This window comes from Bos taurus, chromosome 15, assembly GCF_002263795.3.
Source record: "Bos taurus isolate L1 Dominette 01449 registration number 42190680 breed Hereford chromosome 15, ARS-UCD2.0, whole genome shotgun sequence".
NCBI lineage: Eukaryota > Metazoa > Chordata > Mammalia > Artiodactyla > Bovidae > Bos > Bos taurus.
The window spans coordinates 76,723,574-76,740,909 of NC_037342.1; the positions used below are offsets into that span (position 1 = coordinate 76,723,574).

The following is a 17,336-nucleotide window of genomic DNA, read 5'->3' on the forward strand; positions in this document are numbered from 1 at the left end:
GGTGGTTTTGTTTTAGTGTGGTAGAGATTTTTTGTTGTTTTTTAGTTTTGCTTTTACAAATGGTAAAGAGTCTGCCTGCACTGCGGGAGACTCGGGTTTGATCCCTAGGTCAGGAAGATCTACTGGAGAAGACAATGGCAACCCACTCCAGTATTGTTGCCTGGAAAATCCCATGGACAGAGGAGCCTGGCAGGCTACAGTCATGACTTCACTTTTTATCCATTTTGCCTTTCACCAATCAAAAAAATCAAGATATTTTAATAGCTGTAAAGCTAAAGTTCACTTTTACATATATTGCTAAAAGGTTGTTTATAAATAACGAAAATAAAGCTGAACCACAATAACATACTTGATATCAAACATAGTATATAATTTTAAGGGGGGACAAATACCCCAAACTATAAAGCACGAGAGATAGTCTTTATGCTGCACGCAAAAATCAGAAAGCCAGAATCAGAATTCAAACTAGAGGGCTAGGTAATCATCTATAATCAACTATAAAATTAGTAAATTAAAATGTATTTTAAGAATTGTTTTCCAGCTGAAAAATTATTTCTAATACAAAAGTATAAAATATTCTAAGCAACACAAAACTGACCAACACAAAACTGACCAAAGCTAATCAATACATTTGATAGCACACACACACACATACAGACACTATGTAATAAGTAATGAATGCTATAAAATACTGAATATAATTTTACTCCAATTTGTGATTTACATGTCTAAGGGTTGTATAGACCCTTATTTTTATTTCCCTGGTAACAAGCTAGTCACGATTTATTTTTATTTGGTAGTGTCTTGTTTTTTTTAGTTAAGTTCTCCGAAATTATTTTTAATGCTATGAGTAAGCAAGCTCTAAATACCATAACTAAGTGAGGTTAGATGTTTGCTTCACAATATAAACTGACACATGACTAGAGACTGTTAGGAGACTCTCAAGTCAATCTAGGGAATCAAATAATCAAGTGGCTAGTAAGTTAACCCTAAAGTTCAGTACAGTCAATTTACAGGAGGCTTAGCCAATCTAAGTAATACAGATAAGATTTAGAGATCAATTGACAGAAGCCAGAACTAAAGAAAACATCCCAAACTTGAGTGCTTCCAAATTTATATTCAACAAATGTCTCTAGTCAAGAGTTTCTTATAATATACTGATATATCACCAACAGTGCAACCTACATAAAACATCTCAAGTATGTGAAAGTGAAAGTCGCTCAGTCGTGTTCGACTCTTTGCAACCCCATGGACTATACACAGTCCGTGGAATTCTCCTGGCCAGAATACTGGAGTGGGTAGCCTTTCTCTTCTTCAGTGGATCTTCCCAACCCAGGAATCAAACCCAGGTCTCTTGCATTGCAGGCAGATTCTTTACCAGCTGAGCCATCAGGGAACCCCACCTCAAGTATATAAGTAAACTATTATTTTTTAAAATAGAAAAACACTATACATTTTATACATTAATCTCATTTCTGGTTTTATACTGCCTTTCCTATTCTCATTTTTACTCTGTTCTGGTTATCACAAGTTATATTTCATCCTGTTATACTGTACATCGTATTTTAAGAGCAAAACAGGATATTAGTAAGTAAATGAATAAGCAAATCAACTCAATTAAGTACTTTAGGTCAAGTGCCTGATTTTCTACATAAAGCTAGTAAATTTAGTTACAACTGACATCTTTATTGTAAAATAAATGTTTTAATGAGCTATGCTTAGTACTAATAAAACTTATGCCAAAAGCTGTTTTAAAGCATAAAGCAAATTAGCCATCCATTTTTGATAAAACTGTTAATCTATATCGAAAAAGGAGTGTTACTTACGTGTCCTGCATATTGTCCAAATTTCTTTCTTAGCCCAACAGCCAGGCCAGTAAGACATTTTGCTGCCAAAGCTACCAACATGACATTGGTGTCCTTTCCAACAACCTACAAAGGGTGGAAAAAAAGGAAAACAAAGGAGTCACAGTCCCAAAGAAGAAGAGTAAAAATTTACTCTTAAAAGAACTCTGAAAGCTATTATGTAATGGGCAGCCAACTTTGTTCTGTACAAGTGGAAAGATTCTTCTTTGACAATATAAAATTTGGGAGCTTCTCTTCCTTATGTCTAGTCTCCTACCTTAAAGCTCTACCAACAAAATATACGTACAACCACATCAAATCTTTAACTCCCCACTGGTGGTAGTCTGGGCTGTCAGCACTGCACAACTGTGCAGGCGACTCTCATACTGGCAGCAAAGCTGGAGGCCTCTTGACTTTGCTTTGGGGAAGGGAAAGTCAAGACAGTATCTCTGCAAGACACCACGGAGTAGCAGCTCTAACATTTATACCCAAGAAGCACCAGTAGAAGTGCTGTTGGTACTTTCAAGAAGCTGATGAGATGTAAACTATTTTTATAGGATGGATAACAACAAGGTCCTACTGTATAGCACGATCTCTATATTCAGTGTCCTGTGATAAACCATAATGGAAAAGAATGTTTAAAAAAAAAAAAAAAAGGAAGTGGATGAGGATTCTAAATTGCAAATACCTCTGCAACCATTCCTGAGGGGGCTTACGGCCTTGCAGTTGCCGTTTTAGTTCCCTAGTGACCATCTGGCTTGTATTCAGAGTCTCTCATCAGAGTGTCCTCCAGCAGCGTTAATACTACCACCCTCCTACAGCATACCCTACAAAACCCAGAACTTAGCAAAACTCATAGGTAGTAGCTGAATTTGTATCAACTTAGCAAGACAGTGACTACTATTGCCTCAGTTCCTTTCTGCTAGGATTTTACTGTGGTTTACTGTTCAAGCCAGCTGATGCTAAAAGGATGCTTTACTTTTAAGTGCCCCCAAATCTTAGCTTTTTCATGCTTTCCCCAGGTAGAAGAAATACTTTCATTCTATTTTGGATTTTATCCCTAAGATCTGGTATTTCATGAGCAGAACATTTCATTCCAGATTCCCTGAATTAAAGAACCCTAATGCACAGCATTATGCATAGCAAGACAGTCCTATATATATACATTCCCTACCGAGGAGTAAGGATTAAAAGACCAACATTTATTAAAAACAAATTAGATGCTATAATTTTATAGGTGCTTTATAATCTTTATTCAATTTTTACTCTATAAAATAAGTACTATTATTATCTCAATTTTGTGGATTTCAAAAATTAAATAGAGATTAATACGTTCAAGATCACAGAGTTGGCAAATGGTAGTGCTGTGATTCAAACTCAGTCTGCTTTGACCCCAAAGCTTTTGCTATCTTTACTAAAGCACATTCTCCTTCTAAACTCATGGCAAATTTATTTTCCTTATGAGAAGATGAGACCAGGGTCCTAATAAATGTTTTGTAAAATCTATAATTAAGTCTAGGTATTAAAATTCTATTCATTTTTGTATTGAACATATTGGCATTTGTGTCTGGCTTATTTTTCTTTACTAAAACATCTCTAAGGTATTATTTACATGCTAGATTTTGTATTTAGCATCTGAACATATATTCTAGAAAAGGTTATCAAAAACATGCTAGACCCCATTGCAAGAGATCCTACTTCAATGAATTTGGGATTGGATTTGGACATCAGTATTTTAATACATTCAAAGGTGCTTTTGTTATACTGGCCTAGTTAAACGACATCATTCAATCGAATTCTTAAGAGACTATCTAACATTACCATAAGAACAGTAGCCAGTGGAAATTGAATCTTAGACACTGATGACCCCTAATGCAAAGTTTTGAAAAGGATCTTGTGAACCTATTATAGTTCAGGATATAGCAAAAGACTGAGTGCATTTATTGGTAAGTGATGAACCAGGCATACAGTACAATATTTGCCTATTAACACTCATTCTCACCCATTCCAGTTTGACTAAACAAGTGGTTCTTAACTGGGAAACAGGAATGGGGAAAACGGAAAAGTGTTTATTTTTAAGAAAAACAGTGTACACGGAGGGACTCCATTTCAGGGTTGAAGAAAAAGTCAGTAATTCTGTTTGAGATCAGGGAAAGAAAAGTTATAGCTCACAATGTTAATTTAATCTAAATAATGGGAACTGCTCTATAATTAAAATTGCTGTCACTTCTACCTAATTGATTTTAAGTAATAATCAATTACTACTTATCTTTAACTAGTAATGTGACCCACTAAACAGTAATCAAAACAAAAACACTGTTGACAGACAATACAAACAGGGCCACGGCCACCAGAAGTCTACCGCTACAACAAAGCGTGGCCCCTGCCACCCTGACTAAGGAGCCCACGTGCAGCAATGGGGATCCAGTTCAGCCAAAAACAAGTAACAAATTTTTAAAAAATTTTTAAAAGAAATTATTTCAGTAACACTGTGAGGAATTTCAAAATGAGTAGCTTTTTACTACCTGTATTTAAGGAAAAAAACTGGGAAATTAGTAAGATTACTTGACAAAGACAACAGAGAGAAGAGACTATGGAGGGAAGAGGGATGGGTCCACAAAGACCAATTAAGTCAATATAACATGGATCTGGGGCTGGACATGGGGTGGGGGCGTGGGGAGAGAAGGATAAGAGTGGGATTAGATGATGCAAAGTAGCATACGGAAGGTCAATAAACAATAAGGTGCTACTGTACTGAACAGGGAACTACATTCAATTTCTTGGGATAAACTATAATGGAAAAAATATTAAAAAGAATGCATATATATATATGTATAACTGAATCACTCTGCTGTACAATAGAAATTAACACAACACTATAAATCAACTATATAATAAAACAAAAACAATATGGATATGAAGTTTATTTTGTCTACAAGTAACTAAAATAGAAAATAGAAAAACAAAAATATCATGTTTCATGTTAATTTATATTGACATTAATTTTTCATGGTTTTAAATATTTTAGCCACAAAATTAAGTTTCTTTTTACTGGTTTGTAGCCTCTGATTGACTGCCCCAACTCCACCATGTGAAGAGGGAAAGACGTGCCTCCTGCTACCATAAGATCTCACACAGATCCACTGTTTATGTCTACCCAGATATAAAAATCCATGACCTTCTCTGTATAGAACACAGTGAAAGTTTATATTCACAGTCACAAAACCAATGGAAATCACAGAACAGTTTTCATCTGAAAAGCTAATATCCTAAGAAAATGCATGTAGAGAACATCAATTATTAACATTCCTGATTTCAATTAACATTCCTGATCATTACATGAGGAAAAACAAAAGCTTTTATTTGAGGCATTGAGAATTCAGTGCAATATATCATGTTTCCATAAGATTCCTGATTTTAAAAATTATATGCTAGAACTTACAGAGAATCTGAAGCTCTCTTCAAGGTCACTAGAATCCCTCTTACTGCCTTCTACCCTTCCTCTTTCCTCCTAGGCTCCAGGTTGGTGAATCTTTTCCCTAGGGCCATTCCCTTTTAACAACAGTCAGTCCTTTGTAACTGCAGATTCCGGAGGCCAACAGTACTCATTGCACTATGCCCTTTTATACAAGGAACTTGAGCAGATTTTAGTGTAGATGGGAGCTCCTGGAACCAACCCTCTGCCCCCCTTTTCCCCCAACCTGGGGCTATCGAGAGATGACTGTAGTCTTGCCTGGGTCTGTGGCTCTTCAAGATAGATGACAGAGGAACAATGATTTTGACAAATTATATCCCTGTCTCCAAATCCTACTTGGAGGAAAGCAAAGGAAGACTAACTATGAGAAAATACAGTCCAGCCTCATTATTCACGAATTTCACATTTGCAAATTCATCTATCCATTAAAATTAACTGATAAGCCCCAAATCAATAATCGAGGCACTTTCCTGGTTACTCACAGATAAGCACAGAGCTGGGAAAAATCTGAATTGCCTGATATGCACATTCCCAGCTGAGATGAACAATGTAATACTCTGCCTTTGTCTTTTAGCTCTTACACTGTAAACAAGTGTCTTTTTCATAGTCTAGTTTACTGCCATGGGTTTTTTCCTGCATTTTCGTGCTTTTGGTTGATGCTCCCACTGTTTAAAGTGACCCACAAGTATAGTGCTGAGGTGCTCTCTGGTGTTCTTACATGCAAAAAGGCAGTGATGTCTCTTTCAGAGAAAATAAATGTGTTAGGCAGACTTTGTTCAGGCATGAGTTATACTGCTGTGAGTTCAATGTTAAGGAATCAATCACATATAGTGAATAAGACATCCTCAAACAGAATAAAACAAGGTTATGCATTGATCAGTTGATGAAAATGTGATCATAGGGCTGCAGGACCTTAACCCTGTATATTCTCTTGGAGCAATGGTTCAGCATTTGCTAATTCAGTGTTTGTGGTGACATTATAGAATATAACTACTATGAATAATGAGAATTACTCTACTTACATATTCATTTAATTAAAGAGTAACCTCCCTCACCCCCCACCATGCTGCTGCTGCTGCTTCTGCTAAGTTGCTTCAGTCGTGTCCGACTCTGTGCGACCCCATAGACGGCAGCCCACTAGGCTCCCCCGTCCCTGGGATTCTCCAGGCAAGAACACTGGAGTGGGGTGCCATTGCCTTCTTCAATGCATAAAAGTGAAAAGTGAAAGTGAAGTCGCTCAGTCGTGTTCGACTCTTAGCGACCCCATGGACTGCAGCCCACCAGGCTCCTCCATCCATGGGATTTTCCAGGCAAGAGTACTGGGGTGGGGTGCCATTGCCTTCTCTGCCCCACCATGCTAATCCTCTATTAATTTCAAGCTGAAGAAGCAAATAAAACATTTTATCCTTGCTATATTCAAGAAGGCGCCTTAAAAAAAAAAAAGGAAGACACCTTCAGTCTCTTAAGCTCTATTAAAACGACATCCACAAGTGTCTGACCTGACTTACAGATTTTATGAAAAGCCACTACATACAAAAATATCCACCCCAGCATTCAACTTGCTTGGAACTAAGTAATACCAAAGAGTATTTTCTAAAATATTTCTTTCTTATTTAGTACTTACCTGCTTTATAACTGACCACATATCCCCAGGTCCTGTGCTTCACTTTACATGTTAATAATGTGGTATCACTTACTACCTACCTAATGAAAAATACTCTTCACATCTAATATTTGTTCCATTAAAAACACCCAATTTAAAAAGCTCATTCTGTAGAATTATAAAACTAGAATATTTTGTTCTAGATCAGCAAGATTCTCTATTTCTTAACGTTTGTGTATGCTATCAAATAGCATATTTACAGTCAAAGTGATAATTAACAAAGATTAAAAACCAATCCCTCTAAACTAAGACCAATCATTTTAAATAATCCTTAAAAAAATATGTATGCATATAATTAAAAAACAATCAACAGTGTTCCCTAAATGGCGGTGCTAACTGTGATAAAAAAGATGACTGATGAAGAAAAATAACGGCCTGGTCTGTTGTTGGGATACCAATGCTGAAACTCCTCATATTTACCTTCTTCAAAGCTTTTACTAAATCTGCATAATCGCCTGCTTCCAGTTTGGGGTTTTTCACTAGTACTTCCACAGCTTCCAGGGCTTCTTTTCTTTCTTGCCATTTTTTTGCCTCCTACAAGACACAATATGAGTCACGTGGAGAACAGAAAACAAGAAAGCAAAAGTCTATTTCTTTCGTGCTACTAATTCAAAGATATCTGTTTTTTTGTTTTTTAGAAACTTTCTAAAGCTAGTTAGAAATCAACATTACAAAACTATGTAGCCAAGCAGAATGTTAAATTCATGTGTATAAAATTTTGTTCATATGTAAAAAGTATTTTTGTAACATTTCATAATCCTAATGTTCTACAATAAATAAGCATGATGAAACACCACAGATCGTTCTTCTCATTTTCTAGGTAAATTTTAAGCAAGTGTTAAACAGAAAACACTAATAGAAGTATTTCTAGCATATCTCACAGTAGCACATCTACAGGAGAGAGGAATTTCTATACTGATAACATTAGAAACACCAGACAAGAACAAACATATAACCAACAACCAATACTGTTCTAATTCTGGATATCAGTTTTCCTAACTGTAGGTATAGTGTTATTTTTTTTTGTTTCCTTTGTGGTCATAAAGTAGAAAATGCTTCACTAGAATTTGAATTCGAATATTCACTGTTGGAAAGAACTAGGGATACAAAGATGACAAATGCGTCATCTTGGAGGTAATTATAATTCACTTCAATTTATCAAATATATATTTGTTCATCAGAAGATAACAGAATACCCAAGGAGCTGATAGTAGAGATAGATCTTCAATAAATAACTATCAGGTCATGACCACGGGGAAAGGAGAAGTACAAGCTGCTTTGGGATAGCAAAGGATTTAACTCAGTTTAGGTTATCAGGTAAGACCTCTTCCCCAAAGTGATGCTTAAGGTGGGATCTGGATGATGAAGAGATACTATGGGGTAAATGGGAACGGGGGGAAATAGTGTTATAGGCAGAAAGAACAGCATATGACAAAGCCCAGAGTTTAGGGTGGAAAAAAAGTCTGGTGCGTTTGATACCAGGAGAAATTCAGTATGACTGGAGCGTGGGAAGTGACAGCAATTAGACATGTGGCTGGAAGGTACATGGAGGCCTCAAAGGTACCATAGATTGCCTCAATGACTACAGTATGATTTCAAACATCATCTTAAAACCCATGGAAGCCGTTGAAAGATTTTAATAAGGCAATAATATAGAAAGATTTCCATTATCAGAATGAAAATGACACTTCTAATTATACTATGAAATATAATGGGAAGGAGGCAAGAGCAGACAGGGAGTCTTGTGGAAGATACTGCAGCATATATGGCAAGAGCTGATGGTAATGGTTGGGACAAGACTTTCTCAGTTGGGGGTAATTTTGACTCTTGGGGTATACCTGGCAAAGTCTGGAGACATTTTTGATTGTCATGACTTGGAGGAATGGTATTATTAATACCTGATTGATAAAGGTCAGAGATGCTGCTAAACATCCTACAGTGTACAGACAATCCCCGAAACAAATATCTGGCCAAAAAATGTCAACAGTGTCAAGTTCAAGAAACCTTGGGGAAGGGGAAAAAAAAAAAAGCAGTTACCCTTGGGTAGAGAAAGAAACCCTGGGGATGGAGAAAAGAGAATGAATTTGAGATATATTTAAAGGTAAGACCAGACAGAAAATGAGGAAAAGTTAAAAGTCAAGAATAATGTTTGGGTTTCTGGCAAGATGTGAAAAAATGGACTAATGTAGGCACTTATTCAAACTAGTATGGGAACCAAGAAGAAACCACTGACTCATTCTAACAGGGGAGATATGGTGGAAGAGGGTGCACCAGGAAGAGGGCTCAGCAGGGCATTCTCCAACAATATTCAAGTAACTATTAAACATGAAATAAATCAAAGAAGTTTACCATTACTTACAATTTTGTCATAAAAGTCTTTGGGAAGCTTGGAAAGAATTTCTACTGCTTCCAAAAGCTCATAAGCATCTATCTGTGGTACCTCATCACCATCGTCACCACCTTCCGGGAGGAAAACAAAACAAACCTTAAAAATGGATGAAATGGTTTTACTTACCAAACAGTCGTCAGTTGTCCTTTCACACTCCTGATGCAATCTTGCCACAGGAGGGACCAGAATTATTAATCCTACAAACAACTTGTATTTTATCAAATGGCGGTCCTATAAAATTTACCTTGTGAACACAGGTTCCTGTTACAGGGCCAGTCTTGCTAATTTTTTACAGAAACCAGTGTTGATAAGTGGCTTACCTCCCTCAGCATCTCCACCAGCAGACTGTTGCTGTTCCAATTTAGCTTCTAGTTCTTGCTGGGAACGCAGAAACCTAGCTGGTCTAGGAGCACCTGTTGGCAGCTTGACCCACTCTTCTTCTAGTTCTTTCAACTGCAAATACCATAAAATATTTTAAAAACGTATCTAGATCTCTGCTATTAGAGAACGTATTTATATTTACTAACAGACCTGAACCCAATTTCTTATTTATGCGGCTCTAATAAGGCAAATCAGAAAAGATAAACTTAAATTGTGTACATTTTGTAGTAAAAGTCAAACCAACGTATACCTACTACAATGAAGATGTGTGACTAAACAGTTAGAAAAGAATAAAATCCACTTTTTAAGACACTCTTATTATTTCATGAATTCACATATATTTGCATCAAATAGTACCTCTAAAACCAACCGAAATATAAAAAATAAGTAGAATCCATTCTGTTCAAATGGATATTAAGTCCTACAGTATTATAAAAGGATCTTTTAAACTGTTATAGTTTTGACACTAACATACTGGTATCACAGAATACACAGTATTTAACTTGAGTGGACAAAAGTAACAGCAGAAACAGGTATGTTTGGAAAAAACAGATTTCAAAGTAAAGAATGAAAAATAATTATTTGTAAGGATAAAATATCAACAACAACGACAGGAAGGAGCTATCTCCATATCAACCTTATATAAAGGCAACCAGAAAACGTAGTGCCTTACCTGGACAGGGTTTATGTTTTGTAACGGGGGTCTCAGAGCATCTCGAATCCATCTATAAATCTCTACAGCAATTAATTTGGCTTCATCTCGAACAGCCTTCTCTCGAGATTCAAAGAGTTTTGGCAACACTTTGATAATTGGCTTCAGTAAGATGATTTTGGAACCGAATTCACTGGAATTAAAAATTGGGGGGAAAAACCTGTCACCATTGGAGAAGGCAATGGCACCCCACTCCAGTACTCTTGCCTGGAAAATCCCATGGACGGAGGAGCCTGGTAGGCTGCAGTCCATGGGGTCGCTAGGAGTTGGACATGACTAAGAGACTTCGCTTTCACTTTTCACTTTCATGCATTGGAGAAGGCAATGGCAACCCACTCCAGTGTTCTTGCCTGGAGAATCCCAGGGACGGGGGAGCCTGGTGGGCTGCCGTCTATGGGGTCGCACAGAGTCGGACATGACTGAAGTGACTTAGCATTAGCATGCACTATGCTTGGGTAAAATATTAACTTGAATTCACTCAAACTCAGTTTTATATCTATATACAATAGGGACATATATAGGTCAAGTTTTTTTCAGGGAAGAAGAAAAAAGGAACTTATAACAACATCTGTATTTAGATGCCATTCTTCCAAGAATGTTATTTAATGTCCAGAGTCCAAAATAATACTACCATTTAAAAACTTTCTAGGTAATCAGTCTAGGAATTACTTAAATCTAAAATAGACCAACACTCATGTAACATCTTAAATATATATGTATGTACATATAAAAGCTTAAAATACAAACAAATCAATTTATAAATAGTTAAATGAGTGAAATTTATTTTTAATAATCTTTTATTAACTTTCTATGTAATTATGGGGATTCACTCTGCTTGACAGATCACTAATCCTGGCAGTGCGTCTTTCATTCAAAATACAATGGAAACAGTGTCAGACTTTATTTTGGGGGGCTCCAAAATTACTGCAGATGGTGATTGCAGCCATGAAATTAAAAGATGCTTACTCCTTGGAAAAAAAGTTATGACCAACCTAGATAGCATATTGAAAAGCAGAGATATTACTTTGCCAACAAAGGTCCATCTAGTCAAGGCTATGGTTTTTCCAGTAGTCATGTATGGATGTGAGAGTTGGACTGTGAAGAAAGCTGAGTGCCAAAGAATTGATGCTTTTGAACTGTGGTGCTGGAGAAGACTCTTGAGAGTCCCTTGGACTGCAAGGAGATCCAACCAGTCCATTCTGAAGGAGATCAGCCCTGAGTGTTCTTTGGAAGGAATAATGCTAAAGCTGAAACTCCAGTACTTTGGCCACCTCATGCAAAGAGTTGACTCATTGGAAAAGACTCTGATGCTGGGAGGGATTGGGAGCAGGAGGAGAAGGGGACGACAGAGGATGAGATGGCTGGATGGCATCACTGACTTGATGGACTTGGGTCTGGGTGAACTCCGGGAGTTGGTGATGGACAGGGAGGCCTGGCACGCTGTGATTCATGCAGTCGCAAAGAGTCGGACACGACTGAGAGACTGAACTGAACTGAACTGACTGAAAGCTAACATAGACAGCTTGAGGAAGCTCTGGAACCAAGGACTGAACAGTTTGGCCCGAAGGTTCCATAAAGTCCCAGAGAGCTATCTAGTAGTTCTACTATAGATTCTGAGATGCTTTAGAATAAATACAGAACCATAGAGGGATGGGAATAAACAACATCTATTAGGAAAACATAAGAAAGATTACCTAACTTGTTTTTTTTCCCTACCTTTATTCTCCCAGTCAGCTTAAAAATGAAATAGCCAGAGTTTACAGAATTCCAGATTAGAAACTTTTAATTTTAAGGTAGAATATAGTATGATATATATATATATATATATATATATATATATATATATATCTTTTATTAAGAAACCAATTACTAAGGATAGAACTGACTTCCCAGGTGGCTCAGACGGTAAAGTGTCCGCCTACAATGCGGGAGACCTGGGATCAATCCTTAGGTCGGGAAGATCTCTTGGAGAAGGAAATGGCAACCCACTCCAGTATTCTTGCCTGGAAAATCCCATGGACGGAGGAGCCTGGTGGGCTACAGTCCACGAGGTCGCAAAGAGTTGTGTCCAATTCACTCACTCAATCTTGACAATGCATCAAGTCACTAAATTTCTAAAATGATAGTATATCTATTACACTATAATAGGTTAGGAATGAGGAAAATTTTATCACAAAAGAATCTAAGTAAAAGCCAAATTTTATGAAAGAACATTATGAACGAAGTGAAAGACAAAGTTTACAGACTTATAAACTGAAGACAGCTTAACAAATTTAAGAATTTTGATACTTTCATGTAAGATAAACACCAAAGGAAGCATATTCTGCAAGAAATAGGTCATATACAAAATCAAAAGAGAACTGAATTGGGAAGATCTTCACACCCATAGGTCACACATTTAGGATTTCATGAGAGCTGCTTTCTGAAGTATCACATGTAGATGTATTGGGGACAGGATATCAGATGAGAAGGACTGCGAGATAAGAACAAACTACTGGTTTGTCTAATTCAGACTTTCATAGAAAATTACAGCCACTTGTTCCTGAAAGAGATCCCATTCATGAAAAACTTCACTGTCAAACAACATGAAATCCTAGGGTTGAAAATAACGTATTACATAAAAGTTATTTCCTATTTCTGTTGCTATGCCTCTGTTTAAAAGCACACAGCATTTCCTTCTATTTTAAAAGCAGATAAATGAAGGTTGCTTTAGCCAACAACTATGTCTTTAGCCAGCATTTCAAAGTACATACATTTATGCTTGAGGATAAGAGAAAAAGAGCTGTTAAATACCCTGAGGAGTGCTTTTCCAGGAAAAAGTCAATTCATAATCTTAAAACAGGTCAGAAATATACCCCATTCATCTTCCTTAGAAAGAGATTTAGATAAATTAACTATGCAACACACTTCAAGGCTAAAATTACTGACTACAAAGTATCAAGCCTAAAGAATGGCTCTGGTTTTTTCAGGTCACTTTTCTGGTCAGTATGGCCTGCCAAGTCAACCCCAACAGTTTTCATTTCTGTTTAAACCAGGTAGCCAAACTCAATTGAGAGATTATAGTCAACAGAATCGAAGCAAAAAGAAAAGGTCTTACCTTAAGGCTTTCCTCAGTGTCTCTATACAGGCCACAACGATCTTGGGATTCTTATTGTCCAGGCCTTTCAGCAGCTCCTCTTGTACAGCTTCTCCTTTCTCAATCTCTATGTACATTAGACAAATCTCCATGCCTAGCTCCTTGGCTTTGGCTTTGGGTTGGTTGAATACTTTACTTACAACACCTGACACAACCTCTCCCGTGGTTCTGTAACACATAGATTACAAACAATAGCAACCATGCTCATAAAAGCACACGTGAGTGGAAAGAGCTGGAAAGGCTCATGCAAAGTGGGGGAAACAAATACTTTTTTAAAAAAACACTTAGAAATAACGTAAATGAGACTCTAAACATTTATATTCAAGAACATTAAAAAAAAAACTTATGCAAACTATTTCCATTTAAGACATGTCACAGCAGATCAGTTTCTATTTATACAGAGAAGAAATTTAAATAAGAAAGCAAAAATACCTTGAAATCTCACTACCCAGAGAAAACTACTTTCAACTTTATGGTATCCATCCTTCTAGACTTTTCTATATGCACATATAAACAGATACACATATATTTTATAAAAATAACAGAGTTCTTGCTTTTTTTGGAAAAATTTTAAAAGTCATTTTAAACACTTTTTAGGACAGAGAATTTCTTCACAGAAGGAATGGATATGCACCTTTAATAACAAAAGGCTGCTCCTGACTCCTTGGCAAGACTTTACAGTATCTTTATTGCTTTGAGTCTCTTCTAAATTAAATGAAACCTGTACTGCTGGAAATTAGAGAAACTGAGTGGGTTTGGATCACACACAGCATTTATCAAAAAGTATCTAGTATCAGAAGAAAAATGAAATTAAAAAAGCAACTGTCTCACTGATGGCAAGGGAAAGTTGGTGATGCTGGTTAACGAAACTGTCAAATTAATGACTGTCTTTCTAGGTATAAATTTTGAGGTGAGTCAAGTACATATTGGTGTCTTCTTTATCTATACTGGTGTCTTCTTTATCCATGGGTTCTTCACCTATGGATTCAACTGAATTCAGGTCAAAAATATTTGGATAAAAAAATTCTGGAAAGTTCCAAAAAGCAAGAGCCATGCAGACAGCAACTACTTACACATCATTTACATTGTAGTTAACAACTGATTACATAGTATTTATACTGTGTCAGGTATTAAGAGTAACCTAGAGATGGAAGATGGATGTAGGCTATATGTCATATGCAAATATTAGGCCATTTCATGTAAGGGACTTGAACATCTGTAATTTTGCTATATCCTAAGGCATGGGGGGGTACGGAGTTTTGTCCTGGAAATAATTCCCCTGGAGACACTGAGGGATGGATATACATATTTCTTGTGCAATTAGGTCAAGGGTCCCCGTTTTTTTTCAGTATGGAGGACTCCTTTCAATGACATAAAGACCAGTGTTAGAAAAGTCATGTTTATGAGGTATGGGAGACTGGAGTGACTAGATACATCTATCAACCAATAAACTGGGAGTTACAGAGGTTGTAACTTACCTCTCCTAAGAGAGAAAAATGTCTAATGACCATAGGGAGAAAGATGTGACTCTAAGATGACGCAGCCTGGAACCATTGTTAAGAAAAAGATTTTAGTAATGCTCAAATGTTTTCAGTGAAATTCTGATGCGTTTACTAACCACCTCAGTTTCTTCTAAAAATTTTTCCTCTTAGAGTAATTCTCATACAAAAATCTCAGCAGGAGAGAATCACTTGCTCATCAAACCCTAAGGAAAAAACTCAAGTGTCTGATTTCTAATTTGCTCCTCTCTAAAGATCTCATGTACCATTTATACTTCTGAGAGCAGATAAAGACTGAATGAGAAACAAGAGTCAAGGAGCTATGAAAGTTAAGAAATGAATATCCTCCAAAAGTGCTAAGCACAGTGATCCATAAAAATACATAATTAATCCATGTAGCACCAGACAGGGGTTTTTACCAGAATAGTTGGAAAGAAAGTACTTACTTTCCTGCTACATGGGCATTTTCAACATAAACAAGTGCAGCTTCTAATCCTTTCAACTGAACCACTGCATTGGAATCCGTCACAAACTTTTTGATCAATCCTAAAAATTTGGACCATTCTGGGCTCTTTTCATCTTTTATTTTCTGGAAGATCTTCAGGGCTTCTTCATACCCACTTAATCTTGCTTTCCACAGCTAAAAGAAAAGTATTTTGAAACAATTGAAACAAAACAAAATTTACTGATACTATCATCTACTATTGGGGGTGGGGGTGGTGGTGACTATCTTATACCAGGTAATTTGAACAAAGGATCCCAGATTAGAAACAAAAACGAAGCTTAAGAAATCCAGACAGTTGATTTTCTTTCTTTTTAAAGATTAGCTAATAAACTTTTTCTTGTGTTTAATATTAATGCTATTCTACCAAAGCCTTCTAGAATTCATAAACTGGCCACTATAAATGTATCACACTTTGTATCCAAGTATTAGTCATTATTTCTTTGTAACAGGACATTAAAGAGGTAACTATTCAAACATGAGACAGTTTCCTACTCAAAGTGTCCAATCTCCAAAGCAGGCTGTTTTTCTGGTTGTATTGTGTAATCATTCAGCAGCTTTATACTACACTATGCAGTATAACTGCTGACGAAACAAGCCAATGACAGTAAAATTTGAGTTCCAGAAGAGTCTTACCTTGTGTTCACATTTCTGATCAACCGGCAGTTTCATCCACTCACTGTCGTCTCCCATCGTGCTTCCAGTTTCTCCGTAGAATTAAGAGTAATTCCTGGTCAGATAAACATCGGAATCCATTAACTCTAGCAACCAAGCTCTCTTTTATCAAGCACACACCAACAAAAGAATCTCATTCTTCCGTCAAATGCCCATTTAATTCTATTAATAGAACATTTAAAAAGTAAAGAAAAAATTAATAAAAATCTAAATAAATAGAAAGGACAGATACTATTTTTTTAAAAAGATGCTTATATGTATTTTCCCAAATGAGAACTTCTTAGATCTGTGACAAAGCTAGAATAAAACAGAAGAGCTAAACTATTTGGCCTTTTAAAAAAGGCAAGAAAAGTTTCAAAGATAAATCATACTTTTAATTCAAAATTCTGTAAGGCAAATAAGCAACATGAAAAAAACCTCAATGCTACCTAGCTCTCTACCTAATCCTGGTAAATAAATATGTCTATATAAACTAAAGGAAATAAACCCTGAATATTCATTGAAGGACTGATGCTGAAGCTCCAATACTTCAGCCACTGATGTGAAGAGCTGACTCAATGAAAAGACGCTGATGCTGGGAAAGATTGAAGTCTGAGACACTGGGAAAGGAGAAGGGTGTGGCAGAGGATGAGAGTTGGAGAGCATCACCAACTCAACGGCCATGAAATTAAGAAAACTCCAAGAGGTAGTGGACGACAGACGAGTCAGGAGTGTTACAGTCCGTGGGACAGCAAAGAGTCAGACACGACTGACAGAACAACAACAAAATATAAACTAGCAAAAAATTAAATCCCCCAATAAACTAATTCTTCATAAACATTAAATCATTTTTTAGTTAGTGAGGTTTATAGTCAACATTCCTTTAACAATTTTATGCTATTCATTTAGATGATACAGCTGTAGAAAATCTCCAAAGTACAGAAAATAGATAAAGAAGGAAAGTATTAAAACACAATTTCACACCAATTAGTAACCATGATGAACACTGACATGTATCCACTTGAATCTTTCTAGATTTCTTTCAATGTACATGCAGTGTATAAATTATACGAAAAAGGGC

At 36.5% G+C, this 17,336-nt stretch overlaps 1 protein-coding gene across 5 annotated transcripts in view; it reads right to left on the reverse strand.

Annotated features, from left to right (window-relative positions):
• CKAP5 (cytoskeleton associated protein 5) overlaps positions 1–17,336 on the reverse strand; it is a 104,941-nt gene that overhangs the window by 49,315 nt on the left and 38,290 nt on the right. For all 5 annotated transcript variants that reach the window (XM_005216463.5, XM_059874786.1, XM_059874787.1 and 2 more), the window contains 8 exons: positions 16,238–16,331; positions 15,546–15,739; positions 13,562–13,768; positions 10,426–10,597; positions 9,692–9,824; positions 9,342–9,442; positions 7,403–7,516; positions 1,827–1,931 (listed from right to left, as the gene is read on the reverse strand). In XM_005216463.5, the coding sequence (XP_005216520.1) occupies positions 1,827–1,931; positions 7,403–7,516; positions 9,342–9,442; positions 9,692–9,824; positions 10,426–10,597; positions 13,562–13,768; positions 15,546–15,739; positions 16,238–16,294 (1,083 nt within the window). In that variant the 5' untranslated portion in view covers positions 16,295–16,331. The remainder of the gene's footprint in view (positions 1–1,826; positions 1,932–7,402; positions 7,517–9,341; positions 9,443–9,691; positions 9,825–10,425; positions 10,598–13,561; positions 13,769–15,545; positions 15,740–16,237; positions 16,332–17,336) is intronic.